An 18,557-nucleotide genomic window follows, 5' to 3' on the forward strand; every position below is an offset into this window, starting at 1 on the left:
AGTTATGTTTTCATTGAACACACACTGTCTTCGTGTACTTTACAAGTGATAGTCATCTCTGAAAAAATAGTTTTATATTTTTATATAAGAGATATTTTCTAAGAGTCATTTGTATTACTGATTATAATCAGGTAATAGTTTTTTTAGTGAAAGATCCAAACAATTTGCCACAAAAGCCATCTGTAAAAGTGCTTTAAATCATTGGATGATTGCATTGATTGAAAAGTACTTATGTTTTCAAATTGTCAACAATTGTCGGCTCTGTTATCGAAATATTAGAAACGATGTTTGTATTCAAAAAATATATAAATCATTGACAGACTCTCTCCCACTCTCTTAAAAATATGTCATTTGATGTGAATATATTACTACATATCAAACAATCGTATTATTATTATTATTATATAAAATTGTTAATATTTTGTAAAACCTCGACTCATATTATAGCGTAGATTTATATTCAAATTTATCTTTATTTTTTGTGTCCCTTTTAACAAAACTGTCAAAATTTTTGTGTTACATTTGAGTCCTCAATTTTTATTAATAATTTTTTTAAAAATGTATAATAAGTAGAAAATGTATAGAATTATTGTCGAGATTAACAAAAGAAAAATATTCATAATATATGTATAGTTTGTTATCAATTTATTTTATTTGAGATTTCAATGCGTTATATATTTTCCACTTTTTTGTTGTTATATATTATTAATACATTGAATTTGTCAAAATCTGCTAAACATTTACATAAAGTAATATTTTGTTACACATCTGTAGTTTATATTTGATATATATGTCTATGATTCAACTCAATTAGCAAATAAACTAATCTCTACTCTACTCTAACATTATATTATAATAATATATACTAAATTATATACAGTATGTAATATATAATATATACACACAGTATATAATATACCAGCAAATTGATAGCCAACTATTTGTTTGTACTTCAAATATAATTTGTGCGAAACATAAATATTTATTCATTGGTTTTGTACTGTCATTCATAGCTTTGATTTTTGCAAAATCCCTTATCTTTACATTTATCTCCAAAAATAAGTATTCAGTGATTGAAGAAAATTACACACATTTTTACTACAATCCTATCATTTTGTTCATTCATTCATTCATTCATTCATTTATCCATTCATTCATTTATTCAATTTAGTCATTCGTTTATTTATCAATTTTATACCTTTTAAAGTAATGTATTTTAAAATTATACTTTTAAAAGATTAAAAATAAGTTAAACGCCGCTATAAAAAACAATTTTTTAAAATTATAATCATTAAAACCTTAAAATTTGTCAAAGTTTATATACTGTATATTATTATATGTAATTTATTGTGCAATAAAATAAATTTACAAAATATTGAAATATATTAAAACTGTTCTAAAATTGTCTTTCATTTTATCTAAACTTATTTTATTAATTTTAAAATTGCAATATTTATTGTAATTATATAATGTTTAGGTAACATTAGAGAAATGTATAATAATGTTTACTTAATTCATTAATAATCTATAACTAATTAAATTTGACAAATGTTTCTATGCATTAAAATTACAATAGTAATAATAAATCAAAGCTTATTATTAGTGCATAAAAAATATTTAATTAAATAAAAAATATTTAATTAAATATAATACATTTTTTGGTGATAAATAAATAAGAAATATTTAATTAAATATTTTGTGTTTTTAGTAAATGTAATTAAATATTTTAACTTAAAACTATAAAAATAGATTATAAAGTACTAAATATGTCAGAGTTTTTACTTAAAATTATAGTTTAAAGAATAGTAAATATATACAAATAACTCTATGATATAAAAATTAGCAAAAATATTATGCAAAACAGCATTAGTTGTGTTAATGTGAATGCAATCAATTAGTAAAAATTATATTATTGAGTTGTATTAGTTTTTAAGTTTGAAAATAAAATTAAGTGTATTTTTACCTTTTCTTAATAAAAATATGATTTCAATTTGTAATACTATAATTTAAATAGAGATTTAAATAAATTACAAATTGATTAAATATATAAATTTTTTTACTAATAAATGACTATTTAAAAAAATAAATATTTAAGTAAATATTTTGGTAGTTTTTAGTAAATATTTTATTGAATATTTTCAATTTTTAAATAAATATTGATGCTTTAGTTATTATTGAATATACTATACAGTGTTAAAGTTAATGTTGTTGTCATAATTTTTAGTTTAATTTTTTAATATAAATAATTTTGTGTACAGATTTTTTGCTTGAATTATTAAAAGATTAAAAGTAATTATTTCTAAATAGTTATTTAACAATTTTTAACTAATTAACTAATTCATTGGTGCTTTAAAACATTCTATTATAAGGCGTGGTTCACACATTACGTTCGCACTGTTTAAGAAATCTAGACCCCCTCCCTCCCCATCACAAGAAATAAGATATTATCTAAATGCGAACGTTCTTAAAGTCTCTACCCCTCGTTCGCAAAAGTTCGCTTTGGCTAACCCCCCCCCCTCCCCTCAAGTGCGAACGTAATATGTGAACAACGCCTAACTTATTAATAAATTATTATATTTTAAAATATCAAAATATATTCTTCAAATTAATAGTATTGTGGTCTCAATTAAAGGTAATCAACAAAAATAATTTTTATGTTTTCCGAAATCAATAACAAAACATTAGATCTAAAATGAATTAATATTATATTTGTAATTTATTAGCTATTGAAGCATTTCAAATAGTAAAATAACTATTAATATAACACATTAATTATTACTATTGTTTAAATAACATTTTCAAATACTTTAAAATTATTATCTATAAAATAATTAATAAATCTTTACGAAGTAATGAAATGTAATAATTTAGTTAATTTATTGTCTTTTTTACTTTGTTTTAAGCATTTTCTCAACGGTTTTATATTGAATTATAAATCATAAAATGTTTGTTGTAATAAACATTATTTAATTACAAACTTTATGGTGGTTTCAATCAGTTTAGAAATAGTACGTAGAGTTGTGTCCAAAAACAGACAATAATTGTTGTGAATATCAAATATACAATATTAGGCTATAATTAGTTATAATCAGTACCAGGAATAGTGTCATAAAAGGCAAAAGTTTATACAAAATCCTTTCAAAATATCCCAAAAGGTTTCAAAGCTTATAACTTATAAGATTGAGGTCACAAATAGACACACTATCACACTGTCCTCTCTTTCTTGAAAAATCATTTAAATTTACTTTAAATACTTATATTTATCTTAAAATTATTTACAAAATTTAAGTAAGATTTAGTTATTTTGTTAACAATCTTAAGACTAATTTCTATTATATCAAATTTAATTTATTTATAATTTTAAGTTTTTTATCTTAAATTTTAATATTATATAGAATTTAGTTTGTCTTTAAATAAAATAATTATTAATTATTGTAGATTTTTGTTAAACACATTTCTAAAATTATCTGTAAATTACTAAAAGATATTTTATATTTTTAATTCTCTTTTTAATTGATAATTCTATATAAACAATAAGTTAAATTTAAATAATTACAAATTATAAAATATAATAATAAAAAATTAATTAAAAGTCATTTCAATCAAATTTGGCTAAATATATTAATTTTAAAATATGTTTCAAAAGAGATATTATAGATGTATAAAACATTTCACAACTAAATAAGTATTACAGTTATATGATTGGCAGTAATACACAGTCAACTGTTAAAAATTGTAAAAATGATAGTCGACTGTACATTATATGGCCAATCATACAATTAATTTAAAAATGACCAATTACAACATTGCCCTTGGTCACTTTTAAATCCAATGTATTGTTGTCCAGATAATTGAAATTAATAGCATCGCCGCTGTTTAAGACTCTCTGAAAAATTTGAAAGTATATATAGTATATAAAATTTTTTTACAAAATCCTGAGATGACAACAATGTATAATAATACATGTTAATTTTAAAGTCCTATTCATTAACTAAGTTATCATATTTACAATTAGAGTCTAAGCTTTACAGTCATTGTAAGCATTAAATATGATAACTTAGTTAATGAATAGGACTTTTATTACATTGTTGTCGTCTCAGCAATTCGTAATATAATTTTAGTACTGTATATACTGTAGTATAATGTTATTTAACTTAAAATTATTATTCACTGTTTTTAAGCTAATCTACTCATCATAATTAAAGATTGTAATTATGAATGAATAGTCAAATATATTATACAATTAAGTTTATTTAATTTTATAGCAAAATACTAGTAAAGTATAATACTATAAAATAAATGATTTACGCTAAATGTTTATATAAATAAGTTTATCGGTATATCTACTGTTTATACTGTATTTGTAAATTAAAATCTGAGAAAGTTTCCGGTAATTATGAGAGAAGTCAGTCAATATACTGTACTTTTTAATGTCTATTTAATATAATAAACAAATTGTATTTACCGGTAATAGTTTGTTGTATAATACCTGAATTTTCTCATAATAATTATTACTGATTACCTCTAGTTTCTCGCATTTTAATTTACAAATACAGTATAAACTTATTTATAGAAACATTTATCGTACCGTAAATTCTTAATTTTATAGTACAGGTATTATAGAAAAAATAAAATAATATATCTGATTATTAAAAGTGTTATTTCAAATGTAATCAAACATTAAATTAATTTTTATTAATTTTTAAAGTAACTCTTTGATTAAAATCAATATCAATTTGAATCATAAAAAATATAATTTGCTTTAAAAAAATTTATTAATAAATTCAATGTTTATTTAAACTGAATCAAAGAGTTTGCAAATATAAATAATACAAAACGTGACAATTAATGACTCATTGGAACCGGTTGTTGGCCAACGGGTAACTGTAAACTCTTGTTGAGTCCAATAGCATTCGGATCGAAGACAATATCATCGAGTTGTCGGACACCGTCTTTATCGACAATTGCCACTTGAAATGCGGGCAAATTAATGACCAATCTTTTCTGAATTTCATGAACCACTTTCTTAAGCAGTTCCAGTCCTTCATCAACAGTCAAATTGCTTTTATAATTTCTGTCAAGTATTGAAGTACCGAAAAAGGATCCGTAGCCATGCATACCGTAAGGTACGGCACAAGCAGTGGCCAAATAATCCATAAAATAAAGTTCTGGTTTATTAGTTATCGTGTCATAACCAGCCAATAAAAGGTTCACTTGATATGGAGTTCTTGAGCGAAGATAATCGGCTAAATTGCGTTGAATGAACTGATTGGCTGAAGAAGGACTCAATTCAAATCCATTTCTCATTGAATACAAACTTATATTCTTCTCAATGAACTCTGCAAACTGAACCGTATCTCCGGCTTCTCCATTGACACCGAGCAACAAGTGATCACTCAATGGATACAACTTCTTCTCATCACTTTTGACAACAATTATCGAGTGAGCGGCCAATCGGTCCGAAGCCATCAAACAAAAGTTATCGAAACGGATACCAATCAGTCCCTCCATTAGGTGTCACTAAATAAGATGTAAACGTCTTAATGTTCAACATATAAGTCTTTGACTAACACTTACCTAAATGTGTCTTAAGATGTGATAAATTGATGGATCAAATCAATTGTCAAATTGTTTGTAACGAGAAGTTCAGTGATTCAGCAAAACATTCATTCAATGCATTCATTCAATGCATTCAACACTGCATTCAATGACATCTATTGATACAAACAGTCAAACATTGCTTATCACACAATCTATTGCTACAAACATATAGAGTGCGGTTTCGGATATTTATTTGATTTTAAAAGTGTTATTCAATACAATGCTATAAATACATTGAACCGATTTCGACACTCTGTATGAATCAGTCATTGCTTACACTTTAACCTTAGAGTGAATCTAAACAAACCATTTGTGACCAATTGGTGACTAATTTGTGGCTAATATTTGTGGCACCGATGGCTCAGTTGTTGAGATTAGTATCGCAACCAATCGCTTGTCAATCATTGCTTAAGACAAGCAAAGTATTAGCACTAACAGCCAATTCAACGATTGATCAGAAAAGACATTTATTTGGTAAACTTCGTCGAGTGGACGGAACAGATGTGTCGTCTAAAGACATAAAATTGGCCGAACCTGTAGAGCACGCGACAGGTCTCGAAAAACTACTACTTTTAGCTGAAGAAAAAGGCATTGACGACCCTTTCTGTCTTAAGCCCCGAAAGCGAGGGCCCGGAACTAAAGGTGTGGTCACAGATGATATCAATTGGGAAAACTCTGATAATTTTAATTTGATTTAATTGTTTGGATATAATATTGTAATTAATGTATAATTGGTTAACATATTTGTATTGCAGAGCAACCAAATCTGGTGCCGAGCTTTGAGGACAAACGACTGATTGGTTGTCTTTGTGAAGAAGATCAGACACATCTTAACTATATGTGGGTACATCTGAGTGAACCTAAACGTTGTGAATGTGGTTATTGGTTCAAAGCAGTTCCCGCCCGCAAGTTCTGGGAAGAGATCGATACCAATCCGGGCGCATAAATGGCGACAAATTGTTTTCAACAAAATAGTTATTCAAAAAATTTTGTTTCATTTTAATTAATATTCAGATTATTAACCAATAATTGCTTATGTATTTCAAATGGTAGTTAAATATTAAAATATATGTATTTAGTTATGTATTTCGAAATTATAATTTTTTTGTAAACAGCCATTCAATTAATATTCAAAGATTAAATATATTATTTTATCAGTAGACATAATTGAATATAATTTATCAAGCTAAGTTAGTTGAGTTGGTAACTACTGATATCATGTTATCCATAAAATTTGCACATCTATTGGTTGCTTTAAGTGGCATAAAGTTGTCATTTTTTTTAAATTTTCAAATAGAGTAATAATTTGATGACATTTATTGACTACAGTATTGAATGTATTTATTCTAAAAATATATGTTTTAATAATTACCGTAAATTGGAAATACAGTATATATACAGTATATATATTCATATATTATTTAAAAATATAAACTATAAAATTACAGTACATTTCAATATTAAATAATATTCAAGAATTAAAAAAGTATATAATTTAATAGAATTACAATAAAAGAATTATCTAAACAAACTGTAGTTAACTTTAGAGCAATAATTGTCTCATTTTAAACCATTTACTGTATAAATACACAAATTTATTAGAAATATTTAAAACTATAGCAAAATAGTAAATAAACAGAAATTAGTTTATTCGGATTCACTGCTACTTTCAGATAAATTGATTTCATTTTGAGGTTTTGATGAATTTGATAACATTTTACGCTTTTGACTCACTTTAGTATCATTTTTATAATTTCTCGTTTGCTTACGTTTTCTCTGATTTTTAACTTTTTGTATTAATTTAGTTATTGTTGATGTTTTGGCAATTGATGTCACGGGTATCGACTCTTTTCCACTCAATTTATTAATTGCTGTATTTAATCGTTTGCTGGCCTGAGATATATATTTGGTTTGCACTTGAATTTTAAAGTAACTATCGATAGTCATTTGGGTCTGAAATTAATTAACGATAAAAAAATTAGTTAAATAAATATAACAATAGTATAAATGAATTATTATACTTGTTTTTCATTTACTTTCTTCATAATGGGAAGTAATATCGAATCAGTCTTCTCGAGAGACCATCCAAAGTGATGTCTTGTATAGTCTCTGAGTTCATCGAGACGAGGGATGGACCACAAGAACTTTTCTTTTGACTTATCAACTGTTGGATTCATATAAGCATCAAAAATAACGCGATTAGGAAACGAGTCGTTTAACTTCAACTTTAAGAACTTCTTGCGAATCGAATTATCAGGTCTTTTGTCTTTCGATGTTTGCCTTAATTTTAACCAATCTTTGAAATTAATGAGAGATTTTATGCCATCGCCGGGAAATTCACTTAATATTTCAACAGCAGTTACGGCTCCGACTCCATTGACACCATCAGTATAATCACTGCCACAAAGCATTGCAATACATATCAATGAAGATCGGGATAAACCAAATCTACTCTCTATATCACTGGCTTTAAAAAGCTCCACATATTTACTTGTAGTGAAAAAATTTTTATAAACAGTTTGTGCGCCAAATAATAACACATCGCTATCATCAGTAATGGTGCCATCAGTTAGACCCAACTCTTCAAGTGTCGCACATTGAGCTTCTGCTTCGGTAGGACTCAAGACATAAGGAATACCAAAAAGTTGAAGTAATTGTTGACAGTCTTTCATCATCTGATCTGTCGTATGATTGGCCAAACGGTTTTGTTTATACATTTCATTCATTGATTGAATAATTTCTTTCCGTAAACTCGATTCACTTTGATTTAGTTCAATTGATTTTGAAGAACTGGTTTTTGACAAATCACTGATATTATTATTATTTGACTTTAAGCTAACTTTTGATTCATTTTCTGTCAATTGAGACGATCGTTGACTTGAACTACACTTTTCTCCATCAATTAAATCATTATTTAATTGTAAAGTTTTATCTAAATTATTATTTAATTTGTTTTGAAATCTAAACATATTTTGAATGTTATTATCTTTAATGCGATTTTCTGAACAAACTTCAAAATCATCGTCGTTTGAATCGCTATTCACTTCAATGGTTTTAATTTTTGTAAAATTATTTGTATTACCGGTAATAATATTTTTTATCTCATTATCATAACTGCTTTTTAATGAATTTTGTATTTCATTTTTAAAAACAATTGATTTAATTTCACTTAATTGCCACTCATTTTCAGAATCACTTTTATCTGATAAATCAATTTCATGATTAAGTGAATCTATATATTCTTCATCTTTTTGTTTGTCACTCTTTATACAATTGACGCCATAATTACATTCATTAGTATTATCTTTTACTTTATTTGTGTCCAAATTTCTGATACACTCAAACTCACTGTCAGCATCTGATGTCTCATCTGAAACAATAATACATTCTTCAACCGTGTCTTTGTCTTTAGACACTGAAGAAACATTTGTTTCTTTAGTTAATAAACTATTTAATTGATTTTTGTTATCCTTTTGATGTAAATCTGTATTTACAGAATTTGTTTGCGATTTCTTCAAAAATAAATATCTTGTGTTTTCATCAGACATCAGTCGTCCGGCATTTGATTTGCTCTCAAAACAGAAATCTTTTTTACCAAAGTTTTCAATGATGTCCTCCGAGTGCTGTCCATTCAATTGATTAATTGTATCTTCGATTTTTGACTGAAGACTTCGTTTTTTAATAAGTCTTTGCATTTGATATGAGGAGAAATCATTTGATTCTTTAGGCATTTCATCCATATTTCGATATCCTTTATATTTTTGCTTTAATTCATTCAAAAGTTCATATCTGATATTTGGCGGCAAATTCTTAAAATCAGTTGAATTGAAGTCAATTGAATCAATATCTTGCAAATGATTATAAGTAAATGCAATATTTGGTTCAATATCGTCATCTGAATCATCACTAAACTCTTGCAATTGGTTTTTATCGTTTTGTCGATCACTTAATTCTTGATAAATTTTAAAACTTTGATTATCTGGTAATTGAAATATTGATGACTCAAGAGATGGCAAACAGTCATCAGTTGTCAATTGTTTTGTACTATCTTTTGGTAATTGTAATGATATATAATTTTTGAGTACTTTGAGTGACAATTGACGGCTTTTGTCGACAGCTTTAGTCCGCTGTTCGGCTCTCTTAGAGATTGTGTTTTTCTTGAGTTCAGGACAGCGACCATCAAAAACAAAGACGGGTTTTATTTTGTAAAACAAGAGTTTACATATTCGGTGAAAGAGACTCAACACATGAGCGTTGGCCACCGATTCACCATTTTTTGTCCGAAAACCTTTAATCGACTGATGGATCCAAACAGAGATATCTATCAATAAAATTATTTAAAGTTTTAGTGATAATAATTAGACAAATAGTGTACAAACCGATAGCAATCACTTTGTTGTTCAAAGTCTCTAAATTGATGGGATGTCCGACACTGTCCACAACACTCCACAGACCCGTCACACCCATCGCTGACCACTAATTCAAGACTATTATCACCGATAATACAGTTCTTGTCTTTTAATTCTTAAACAAAACATACAATAAGAGTGACTGAATGTACAGTAATTCATATTTTATTCACAATAAAGACACACATTTGGTACTCAATGTTAATTGTAATTCAATTATTATAATATTAATAGTTATATATCATATAAATTATTTAACAAAATTTATGATTTAATTTAAATGTAAAATAATAAGAATTTAACTAATTTTAAAAATAAATTTAATAAATTTATAGACATTAAAATATAAACAAACCACAAAATATAAAATATATAAAATTTTAAAAATCTTTTATTTCATTAACATAAATTAGTTAAATATTATTAAATAATATATATTATGATTTATAATATATTTATAATTATATGTAAGTATATTTAAAAAATTAATGTACAGTACATGAATGTATGGGAGAATTTTTATTAATATAATAAAATACAGGATTATAATAATTATTTTTGGTAAGTCTATATACAATACGTTATAATACTGTTTCATACATTGATTGTGATATTAATTCCACGCATTTTATACATAGTTTAGGTCCACATTATGTTTATATAAAATACTAAACATGTGTTAAATAATGTGTTGAATGTATTGTTGAAATTTAGTGAAAAAAGCATTAAATTATTGAATGCATTGAATCACACAATCAGTCATTCATTTCATTCATTATTATTATTATTGTCTTAAGTGTCGATCAAAACAAAAACAACAAACACTTTGTTCACACATTTTGGTGATATCATTGTCTTTTCATATCAATGATTGGATCCAACATTTAATGAGTCAATCATTAATATATTGTTGTGTTTGTAACTTAAGTAGTGGTCAGACGAATGTCACAATTGAATGCATCGACATCTAAGAGATTGGTGTCGACTCAAGACAAGTGCCAATTGAAAGACAATAACTGCGTTGAAGTGACAGTCCGTTCACAGACTTTGCAGACATTGAGTGATAAACGAAAAGCATTGAACACTAATAATAGTCTTTGCTATAAAAGACAACGTCTTGACCATCAAGACTACCTAATCAGTGATAAAATGAGTGAAAACACAATTGCTGTCAACAATCAAAATCAGAGGTATTCCTTGTCATCCAATGGTATCAATAAACAGACGCCACTGACCACTACTAACGCCAAACCTGGAGCGGCAAAGAAATTGATTATTAAAAATTTCGGTGAGTTATCAATAGATTTGATAAATAATTTAATTTATTATATATTTAATGATTTACTCATTTGACTGACAATTAAAGAAAAGCCAAAATTGCCGGAAAACTACTCGACTCATACATGGGATCGATTGAAGGAAGCAGTTGTGGCCATCCAGAAGTCGGAACCGGTTAGTACTTCATTGGAAGAATTGTATCAAGCAGTTGGAAATCTGTGTTTTCATAAGATGTCACCCGATCTGTATAAACAATTAGAGTCTTTAGTCGAGATTCATGTGAAGAACTGTGTGGTGCAGTTCCTTAATGCAGATGTCGATCACCTCTCTTATCTGAAATTAATGAATAATTGTTGGCAATCACATTGTAATCAAATGGTAAGCAATGTTTGAATGTTTGTATAAATTTATAATTTGTATTATTATTATTTTAACAGATAATGATTCGGAGTATTTTTCTATATCTTGACCGGACATATGTACTACAAACAGCACAAATCCTATCCATTTGGTTAGTTTTATTCATATTTTTTAATTATATTATGAAATTAAATGAAATATATTTAATGAAATATTGAAATTATAGGGATATGGGATTAGAAATGTTTCGCAAATACATTACAAACGACACTATAGTTCAGATCCGAACAGTTGACGGACTGTTAAAGTTGATTGAAAGTGAAAGAAATGGTGAGGCAGTCGATAGAGGATTGCTTAAGAGTTTATTGCGAATGCTTTCCGATTTGTCAATATATCGAAACGCTTTTGAAATAAGATTTTTGCAATCGACGGAACAGCTATATGCAGCTGAAGGACAACGATTGATGCAATCCATGGAAGTACCGGAATATTTGATACACGTTGACAAACGAGTCAATGAAGAATGGGAGCGATTGCTTCACTATTTAGATCATTCAACGCGCAAACCATTAATACAAACAGTGGAAAAACAGTTGATTTCTGAACATTTGCCAAACATATTATCAAAAGGATTGGATCAGTTGTTAGACGCCAATCGTGCTTCTGATTTGTCTCTGATGTATAATTTATTGAGTAGAGTGAAGGAGGGTTTGGGAGAGTTGTGTTTACACTTTAATCAATATATTAAAAAAAAAGGAAAAGTGATTGTCACGAGTCCTGAAAAAGATAAGACTATGGTTCAAGAATTGCTCGACTTTAAGGATCAAATGGATTTAGTGTCGAATCAATGTTTCACTAAAAATGAAAAGTTTACAAATTCGTTGAAAGAAGCGTTTGAACAGTTCATTAACCAGAGAGCTAACAAACCGGCGGAATTGATCGCTAAGTTTGTTGATTCAAAACTAAGAGCCGGTAATAAAGAGGCGACAGAAGAGGAATTGGAAAGACTTTTGGATAAAATTATGGTTTTGTTTCGTTTTATTCACGGAAAAGATGTTTTCGAAGCATTTTATAAAAAAGATTTAGCAAAAAGACTTTTAGTGGGAAAGTCTGCTTCAGTTGACGCGGAAAAGTCTATGCTTTCAAAGCTTAAGCAGGAATGCGGGGCAGCCTTTACATCAAAATTAGAGGGAATGTTCAAAGATATGGAACTCTCTAAAGAACTGATGTTGAACTTCAAACAATATCTTAATAATGCCAAACCTAACGGTTCCATTGAAATGAATGTAAATATATTAACAATGGGTTATTGGCCAACCTATCAGCCAATGGAAGTACATATGTCCTCAGAAATGGTTGACTATCAGGAGATATTTAAAAGATTTTATCTATCGAAACATAGCGGACGTAAACTTCAGTGGCAGCCGAACTTAGGTCACTGTGTCCTCAAAGCATGCTTTACAGCGGTTCGTGTAATTATTTTTGGATTATTTCAAAACAATAATCATTGAATGTTTATATAATTTTTAGGGGAATAAAGAACTTCAGGTCTCACTATTTCAGGCATTAGTTTTGCTTTTGTTCAATGATTGCGACGAACTGTCTTTAGATGATATAAAACAATCGACATCTATAGAGGACAGTGAGTTACGCCGTACGTTGCAGTCATTGGCGTGTGGAAAGGCTAGAGTCCTAACAAAGATTCCTAAGGGAAGGGATGTCTTGGATGACGACAGATTCGCTTTCAATATAGAATTTAAAAATAAATTGTTTAGAATTAAAATAAACCAAATACAACTCAAAGAAACGGTTGGTTTTTATCATTTTCACACAAATAACTGATAATAATTTATTAATAATTAATTAATTTCGGTAAATAGCAAGAAGAACAGGCAACCACTCAGGAGAGGGTCTTTCAAGACAGACAATACCAGATCGATGCCGCCATTGTTCGTATAATGAAGACAAGAAAAACACTGACCCATAATCTCCTTTTGACTGAACTCTACGATCAGCTCAAGTTTCCCGTTAAAGTAATATTTTATTTTTATTTATCTTTATTTATGAATCAATTTTATCCTTTTGTCTTATAGCCCGCGGATCTGAAAAAGAGAATCGAAAGTCTTATTGAAAGGGATTATCTCGAGAGAGATAAAGAAAATAATAATTTGTATCATTATGTGGCTTAAGATAAGTAAAAATGTGAAACTAAATGATTGTATAATTTGAATATTTATGATATTGTAATCAATTGATGATAAGTATAATATAGTTTGGCAAATAAGTGACGCATATTTAACTTTCATTTAATAAATAAATAAAATGCATTTTATTACTTTTATTTCTTTGTTATTAAATAAAATTATAAAATGATTTTCAATAAATTTTGGAAATCTTTTAATACATATTTTTGATGAGTCTTATACCATATATCTTGAAATCTATTACTAAATAATACTTAGTCTACACTTATTGGTGTTGACTGTAATCACCGCTAATAGATTTGGAAGCACTGTATGTATTGTTAGACTCATGTCTTAATTTAAGAAGTCTATTGAGTTGAATGGCCTCATACTCTGAAGTGGTCATAATTTTGTCAATCTCTGTCTGTAACTCAGGTTTAATCCATTCCAAGAACGATGTATTTTTTGGTAAGGGATCGGGCGGTGGTAAGGATGGTATGAATCGAAATACATGATTCTTTGCAAACCTGTATTTGCTTGAACTACCCGTCTCTTGTGATTTTAATGTGTCGGCTCTTTTATCTTTGGGTTTCTTATCAGATCCACAACAAGAAGCACAGGAACCCATTTTCTAAATATACAGTACTTTATTCTTCACTATTCATACATTTTAGAGGCCTTTAAGCCATTATTTAAATTACAGGTAAAATTTTTTTAGAAAATTCAAATATTTTATTAACGATCTAAACAATTAATAATTAATTACAAACACATATTAAAATAATTTATTGTTTACTAACTAATCGATGAATTTACAATAGCCGAGAGTTGACCGGAAATTGAAAGCATTTGTTGGACACAATTGAGTTCCAAATTAACCACAGAATTAAGTTTATTAAACAAATATCTAATTTCATCGGATCTGTTAATTTGGTTCATATAAAGATCACTTAGCATTAGCGCCACATCCACTAATATACGGTTAAATCTCGGGTCCTTAAAGTAATTTAACAAAAATCTAAATATAGGTCGAAGTTGTTTATCATTTCTGGCGGCCAGAGCTGCTCTTAAGGCTCCTCTTCTAATCAATTCTTGCATAAAACTTACGATAACTTCCGGTTCATTGCTGTGTTTATTAAGAACTGTGTTAAGAGCTGATGTGTGGTTAAACTTTTTAAGCGCTTCTTCATGTTTCGACAATTTCTGATATTTGTGTTTTCCTTTAACGACAACGAATTGTTCCAAATAATCTATTTTTCTCTTATTTGTCTCCGAGTCAACTAACTGTCCGTTAAAATAACGATTTCTGAAGCGTTTATTATATTTGTCAATCGGTTGTTGTTCTTCTGTCTTAAATTTATTGACAGAAAAGAGTCCATCATTTGCACCGACAGCGAGTACTTTATCATCCAAAGCACAAGAGAGTAGTTGTGATGGTGTATATGTGAGAGATGTGGCGATATTAAAATTGCTATCATAAACTTTAAGATGTCCATCAATTGATGCGGTCAACAAATATTGACCGTAATTATAGACACAAGTTATGGTCTTATGATGTGTTTTGGATAAAGTTTTCAAAACCTTTCCAGCAATCAAATCATATATCTTTATAGCGTCTCCACCGGCAGCTATAGCCATCATATTACGGACAGTAATAGATTCAACGGGTGATCCAAAGTTAAACTCATTTACCGTCTTCAGTGGTGATCTTTGATCCCAAACTTTTACTGTTTGGTCATAAGAACCGGAAACAATTGTTGACGAGTTATCCATGACATATGAGGCCCTAATGTAGTCATTGTGTGCGCTCTTATTGTCACCAAATGTCGTGATAAGTGCTTCTTCAGTAATGTCCCAAACTTTGATGTGATAGTCGTCACCAAATGAGATGACATTTGAATTACCCGAAAAATGACTTCTTCTAACAGCTGATGAATGTTTTAATGTCTTGTGTTTGCTATTGAGACCCAAAGCTCTCAATGGCTTACTATTAGTGATGTCCCACACTCTGACTACACCGTCAGCACCGCCACAGACAATAAGTTTTGAATCTGATTTACGATATGTTCCGCCGTATAGTTGTACAAAGTTCGGGGCAGAGAAGGATCGTTTCACTTCCATACTATAGTATTCATAGAGTGCCAGTCGTGATGAAGAGGTCACCAAAATATCGTGAGAGTGTTGGCCAATATCCATGCAATTGATACCCGAAAACTCTTTGGCCACTTTTGCCGAATCTAACAAATTTTGCCAATACTTTGCCGAATCACTCAGAGGTTCAACAATTGATGGCAAAGTTGCCAGAGTTGTTGTCTTGAAGTCAGTCATGTCTGTAATGAGTCGATCACATGTATTGTCACCGAAATTGATTCAGATGTATGTCTTTTCCAACACCACGTGTTTCACCTGTTTTGCATCAAAACACAAATAAATGTTTTAAACATCAATTACGTCAAACAGATATAAAGTCCATTTAATATAAAGTCAATACATGTTTTTGTCTGTATTTTGACGTTATTTATAACACAATTTATTTAAAAATCAACTCATATTATGATAGTATTTACAGACTTATAGTCAATGAAAGCATAGATTACTTGAAAGTGGTTTTGGTTTTGAAAAAGTAATACAAAAATACATTGAAATCAATGTTTTCCTCAAATTAAATGTCAATTCAATTGATATATGTTTTACATTAAACACAAATCAATGCATTGTTTGCATTGAAAGTCAAACACCAGTTGTTGTAAATATGAGTCAATGTTAAGCATAACCTCAAGGTTTACAACACTGTTGTCAACGGGTTTTACAGTGACTTTTGGTGACAAGTCTTACACTAATTTAGTCAAATTTAGTCGATATTCAAATCAAAGATCAATAATGACTGCAAATCCTGATGTCTTTGCTTTAGCCAAAAGAGACGCCGCTTTTAAAGCGGTTGACAATCACTTAAAGGTGTGACCCATGAGCTGATCCATAAGATATTTATTATTTATGATATTTGTTCAATAATAGGATGGTATGAATGTAGGCATTGGTAGCGGAAGTACTATAGTATTTGCTGTCGAGAGGATCGTCCAAAAGAAATTGGATGTCATATGTATTCCCACTTCTTTTCAGGTCTTTTACCACCACTTATCACATCATTTCAAATGATATCTAATAAAACTTTTGATTTCAGTCAAAGCAATTGATTCGCGAAAAAGGATTGCGTTTAAGTGATTTGGAAGAGACTACACATCTGGATGTAGCCATTGATGGCGCCGACGAAGTGGACACCAAGACATTGGTTCTAATCAAAGGCGGCGGCGCAGCGCTCACTCAAGAAAAGATTGTAGCGATGGCTGCAAAAGAGTTAATAATTGTCGCCGATTGTACTAAAGAGTCTCAATATTTAGGACAACACTGGACTAAAGGATTGCCTATTGAAGTGATTCCAATGGCATATAAAGTGGTGATCAATAAATTGGAACAACAATTGAATGGAAAAGCATGTCTTCGTATGGCTAAAGCTAAAGCTGGTCCTGTAGTCACAGATAATGGAAACTTCATAATTGATTGGATATTTCCAATCAATGAAAGTGAAAAAAGGGATATAAAGTATTGGACTGAAGTTAACACCAAAATCAAACTGATTGCTGGTGTCGTCGAAACGGGACTTTTCATTGATATGACTTCTGTTGTTTATTTCGGATCAAATGATGGATCTGTGAAAACATTAAACAAAAAATAGTCAATTTTTATATTTACATATATTTACAATTATTGCTAAAATCATGTTTTAATTATTAGACAAATGTTTAATCATTTTTATATTACACTGAATTTTAATAGTTTTATTAAATGAATAAATGATTTTTATAGTGCATATCATGAGATGCCGACACTTTAATCACTTGAATCTCAATCTAACGACTATATCATCGATTATATTCACAATTTGTTATCAAATAGTGCTTTCAATACTATTGTACAATATATGAGATATTGTTCAACCATTGGTTCAACAATTTCATTGTTTTCTCATATTAATCAATAATCGCTTTTATATAGCTTTTATTCAACAAATTATGTTATATTCAGTAATCAAAATAACCATTAATAACATAATAATCATACGTTGACTTAAAGCTAAAAACTATTGCTCAGACAAATCGTTTATTGTTTTATACAAATTGCTTTCAATTATTTTTTTAAAAAGTTTATTTATCTTTTTATATAATTATATACAGTATATATTCACATATATTGTATATACGGTATTAATTGTTACTAAAATGGATTAAAAAGGCAATGAAATTAAGAGTTTTATACTAAATATTTTTAACCATTTAACATAATTATCAAATTTAGAGTAATACTGTATATTATTAAATAATTTTTACAAATTTATTAATTACAATCACAGTTTCAATTGTAAATTAAATATTAAAAATAAGATTGTTTTTCTTAGACTAATATTTACTAATATTTGATTAATTGAAAGGTTTCACAAATTATGTTGCATTCAAATAGTTTTAATAAAAAACTTATTCATGAATTGAATTTAAATAATGATAACTCATATTCCTTGGAGTCATTCAATTATATTTACATTTATTTATTTACATATGGATTACATATCATTGAGATTGTGGTTAAAAGAGGTGACAAACTTATCACATAATCAATAAAATTTTAAAATTAATACTTGAAAAGCATTTTATATTCAGATATTACAGTAGAT

General features: G+C 28.3%; 6 protein-coding genes across 6 annotated transcripts; 3 read left to right on the forward strand and 3 right to left on the reverse strand.

Moving 5' to 3' along the window:
- Positions 1-4,781: 4,781 nt before the first annotated feature.
- LOC128957882 (proteasome subunit beta type-2-like) lies at positions 4,782-5,772 on the reverse strand. Its single transcript, XM_054303700.1, has 2 exons — positions 5,578-5,772; positions 4,782-5,520 (listed from the first exon to the last, which is right to left on the reverse strand). Exon 2 carries the CDS (start codon positions 5,509-5,511, stop codon positions 4,846-4,848), a length of 666 nt encoding a protein of 221 aa, XP_054159675.1. The 5' UTR covers positions 5,512-5,520; positions 5,578-5,772; the 3' UTR covers positions 4,782-4,845.
- Positions 5,773-5,845: 73 nt separating this feature from the next.
- On the forward strand, positions 5,846-6,751 carry LOC128957915 (cytochrome c oxidase subunit 5B, mitochondrial-like). The gene is made up of 2 exons (XM_054303734.1): positions 5,846-6,243; positions 6,357-6,751. Exons 1-2 carry the CDS (start codon positions 5,958-5,960, stop codon positions 6,545-6,547), a joined length of 477 nt encoding a protein of 158 aa, XP_054159709.1. The 5' UTR covers positions 5,846-5,957; the 3' UTR covers positions 6,548-6,751.
- A 497-nt stretch (positions 6,752-7,248) lies between these two features.
- Positions 7,249-10,156, reverse strand: LOC128957587 (DNA excision repair protein ERCC-5-like). Its single transcript, XM_054303383.1, has 4 exons — positions 9,981-10,156; positions 8,569-9,922; positions 7,623-8,505; positions 7,249-7,554 (listed from the first exon to the last, which is right to left on the reverse strand). Exons 1-4 carry the CDS (start codon positions 10,066-10,068, stop codon positions 7,249-7,251), a joined length of 2,631 nt encoding a protein of 876 aa, XP_054159358.1. The 5' UTR covers positions 10,069-10,156.
- A 630-nt stretch (positions 10,157-10,786) lies between these two features.
- Positions 10,787-13,933, forward strand: LOC128957759 (cullin-4A-like). The gene is made up of 7 exons (XM_054303575.1): positions 10,787-11,298; positions 11,377-11,666; positions 11,726-11,799; positions 11,875-13,114; positions 13,179-13,457; positions 13,529-13,681; positions 13,742-13,933. Exons 1-7 carry the CDS (start codon positions 10,953-10,955, stop codon positions 13,835-13,837), a joined length of 2,478 nt encoding a protein of 825 aa, XP_054159550.1. The 5' UTR covers positions 10,787-10,952; the 3' UTR covers positions 13,838-13,933.
- A 664-nt stretch (positions 13,934-14,597) lies between these two features.
- LOC128957788 (U3 small nucleolar RNA-associated protein 15 homolog) lies at positions 14,598-16,274 on the reverse strand. Its single transcript, XM_054303605.1, has one exon. It carries the CDS (start codon positions 16,157-16,159, stop codon positions 14,627-14,629), a length of 1,533 nt encoding a protein of 510 aa, XP_054159580.1. The 5' UTR covers positions 16,160-16,274; the 3' UTR covers positions 14,598-14,626.
- A 114-nt stretch (positions 16,275-16,388) lies between these two features.
- Positions 16,389-17,717, forward strand: LOC128957832 (ribose-5-phosphate isomerase-like). Its single transcript, XM_054303650.1, has 3 exons — positions 16,389-16,786; positions 16,847-16,951; positions 17,013-17,717. The coding sequence occupies exons 1-3, from the start codon at positions 16,592-16,594 to the stop codon at positions 17,562-17,564; spliced, it is 852 nt and encodes a 283-aa protein (XP_054159625.1). The 5' UTR covers positions 16,389-16,591; the 3' UTR covers positions 17,565-17,717.
- Positions 17,718-18,557: the final 840 nt, after the last annotated feature.

Source organism: Oppia nitens, unplaced genomic scaffold (assembly GCF_028296485.1).
Source record: "Oppia nitens isolate AA-2021 unplaced genomic scaffold, nextdenovo-longstitch-racon4-pilon3 scaffold13_pilon_pilon_pilon, whole genome shotgun sequence".
NCBI classification, from domain to species: domain Eukaryota; kingdom Metazoa; phylum Arthropoda; class Arachnida; order Sarcoptiformes; family Oppiidae; genus Oppia; species Oppia nitens.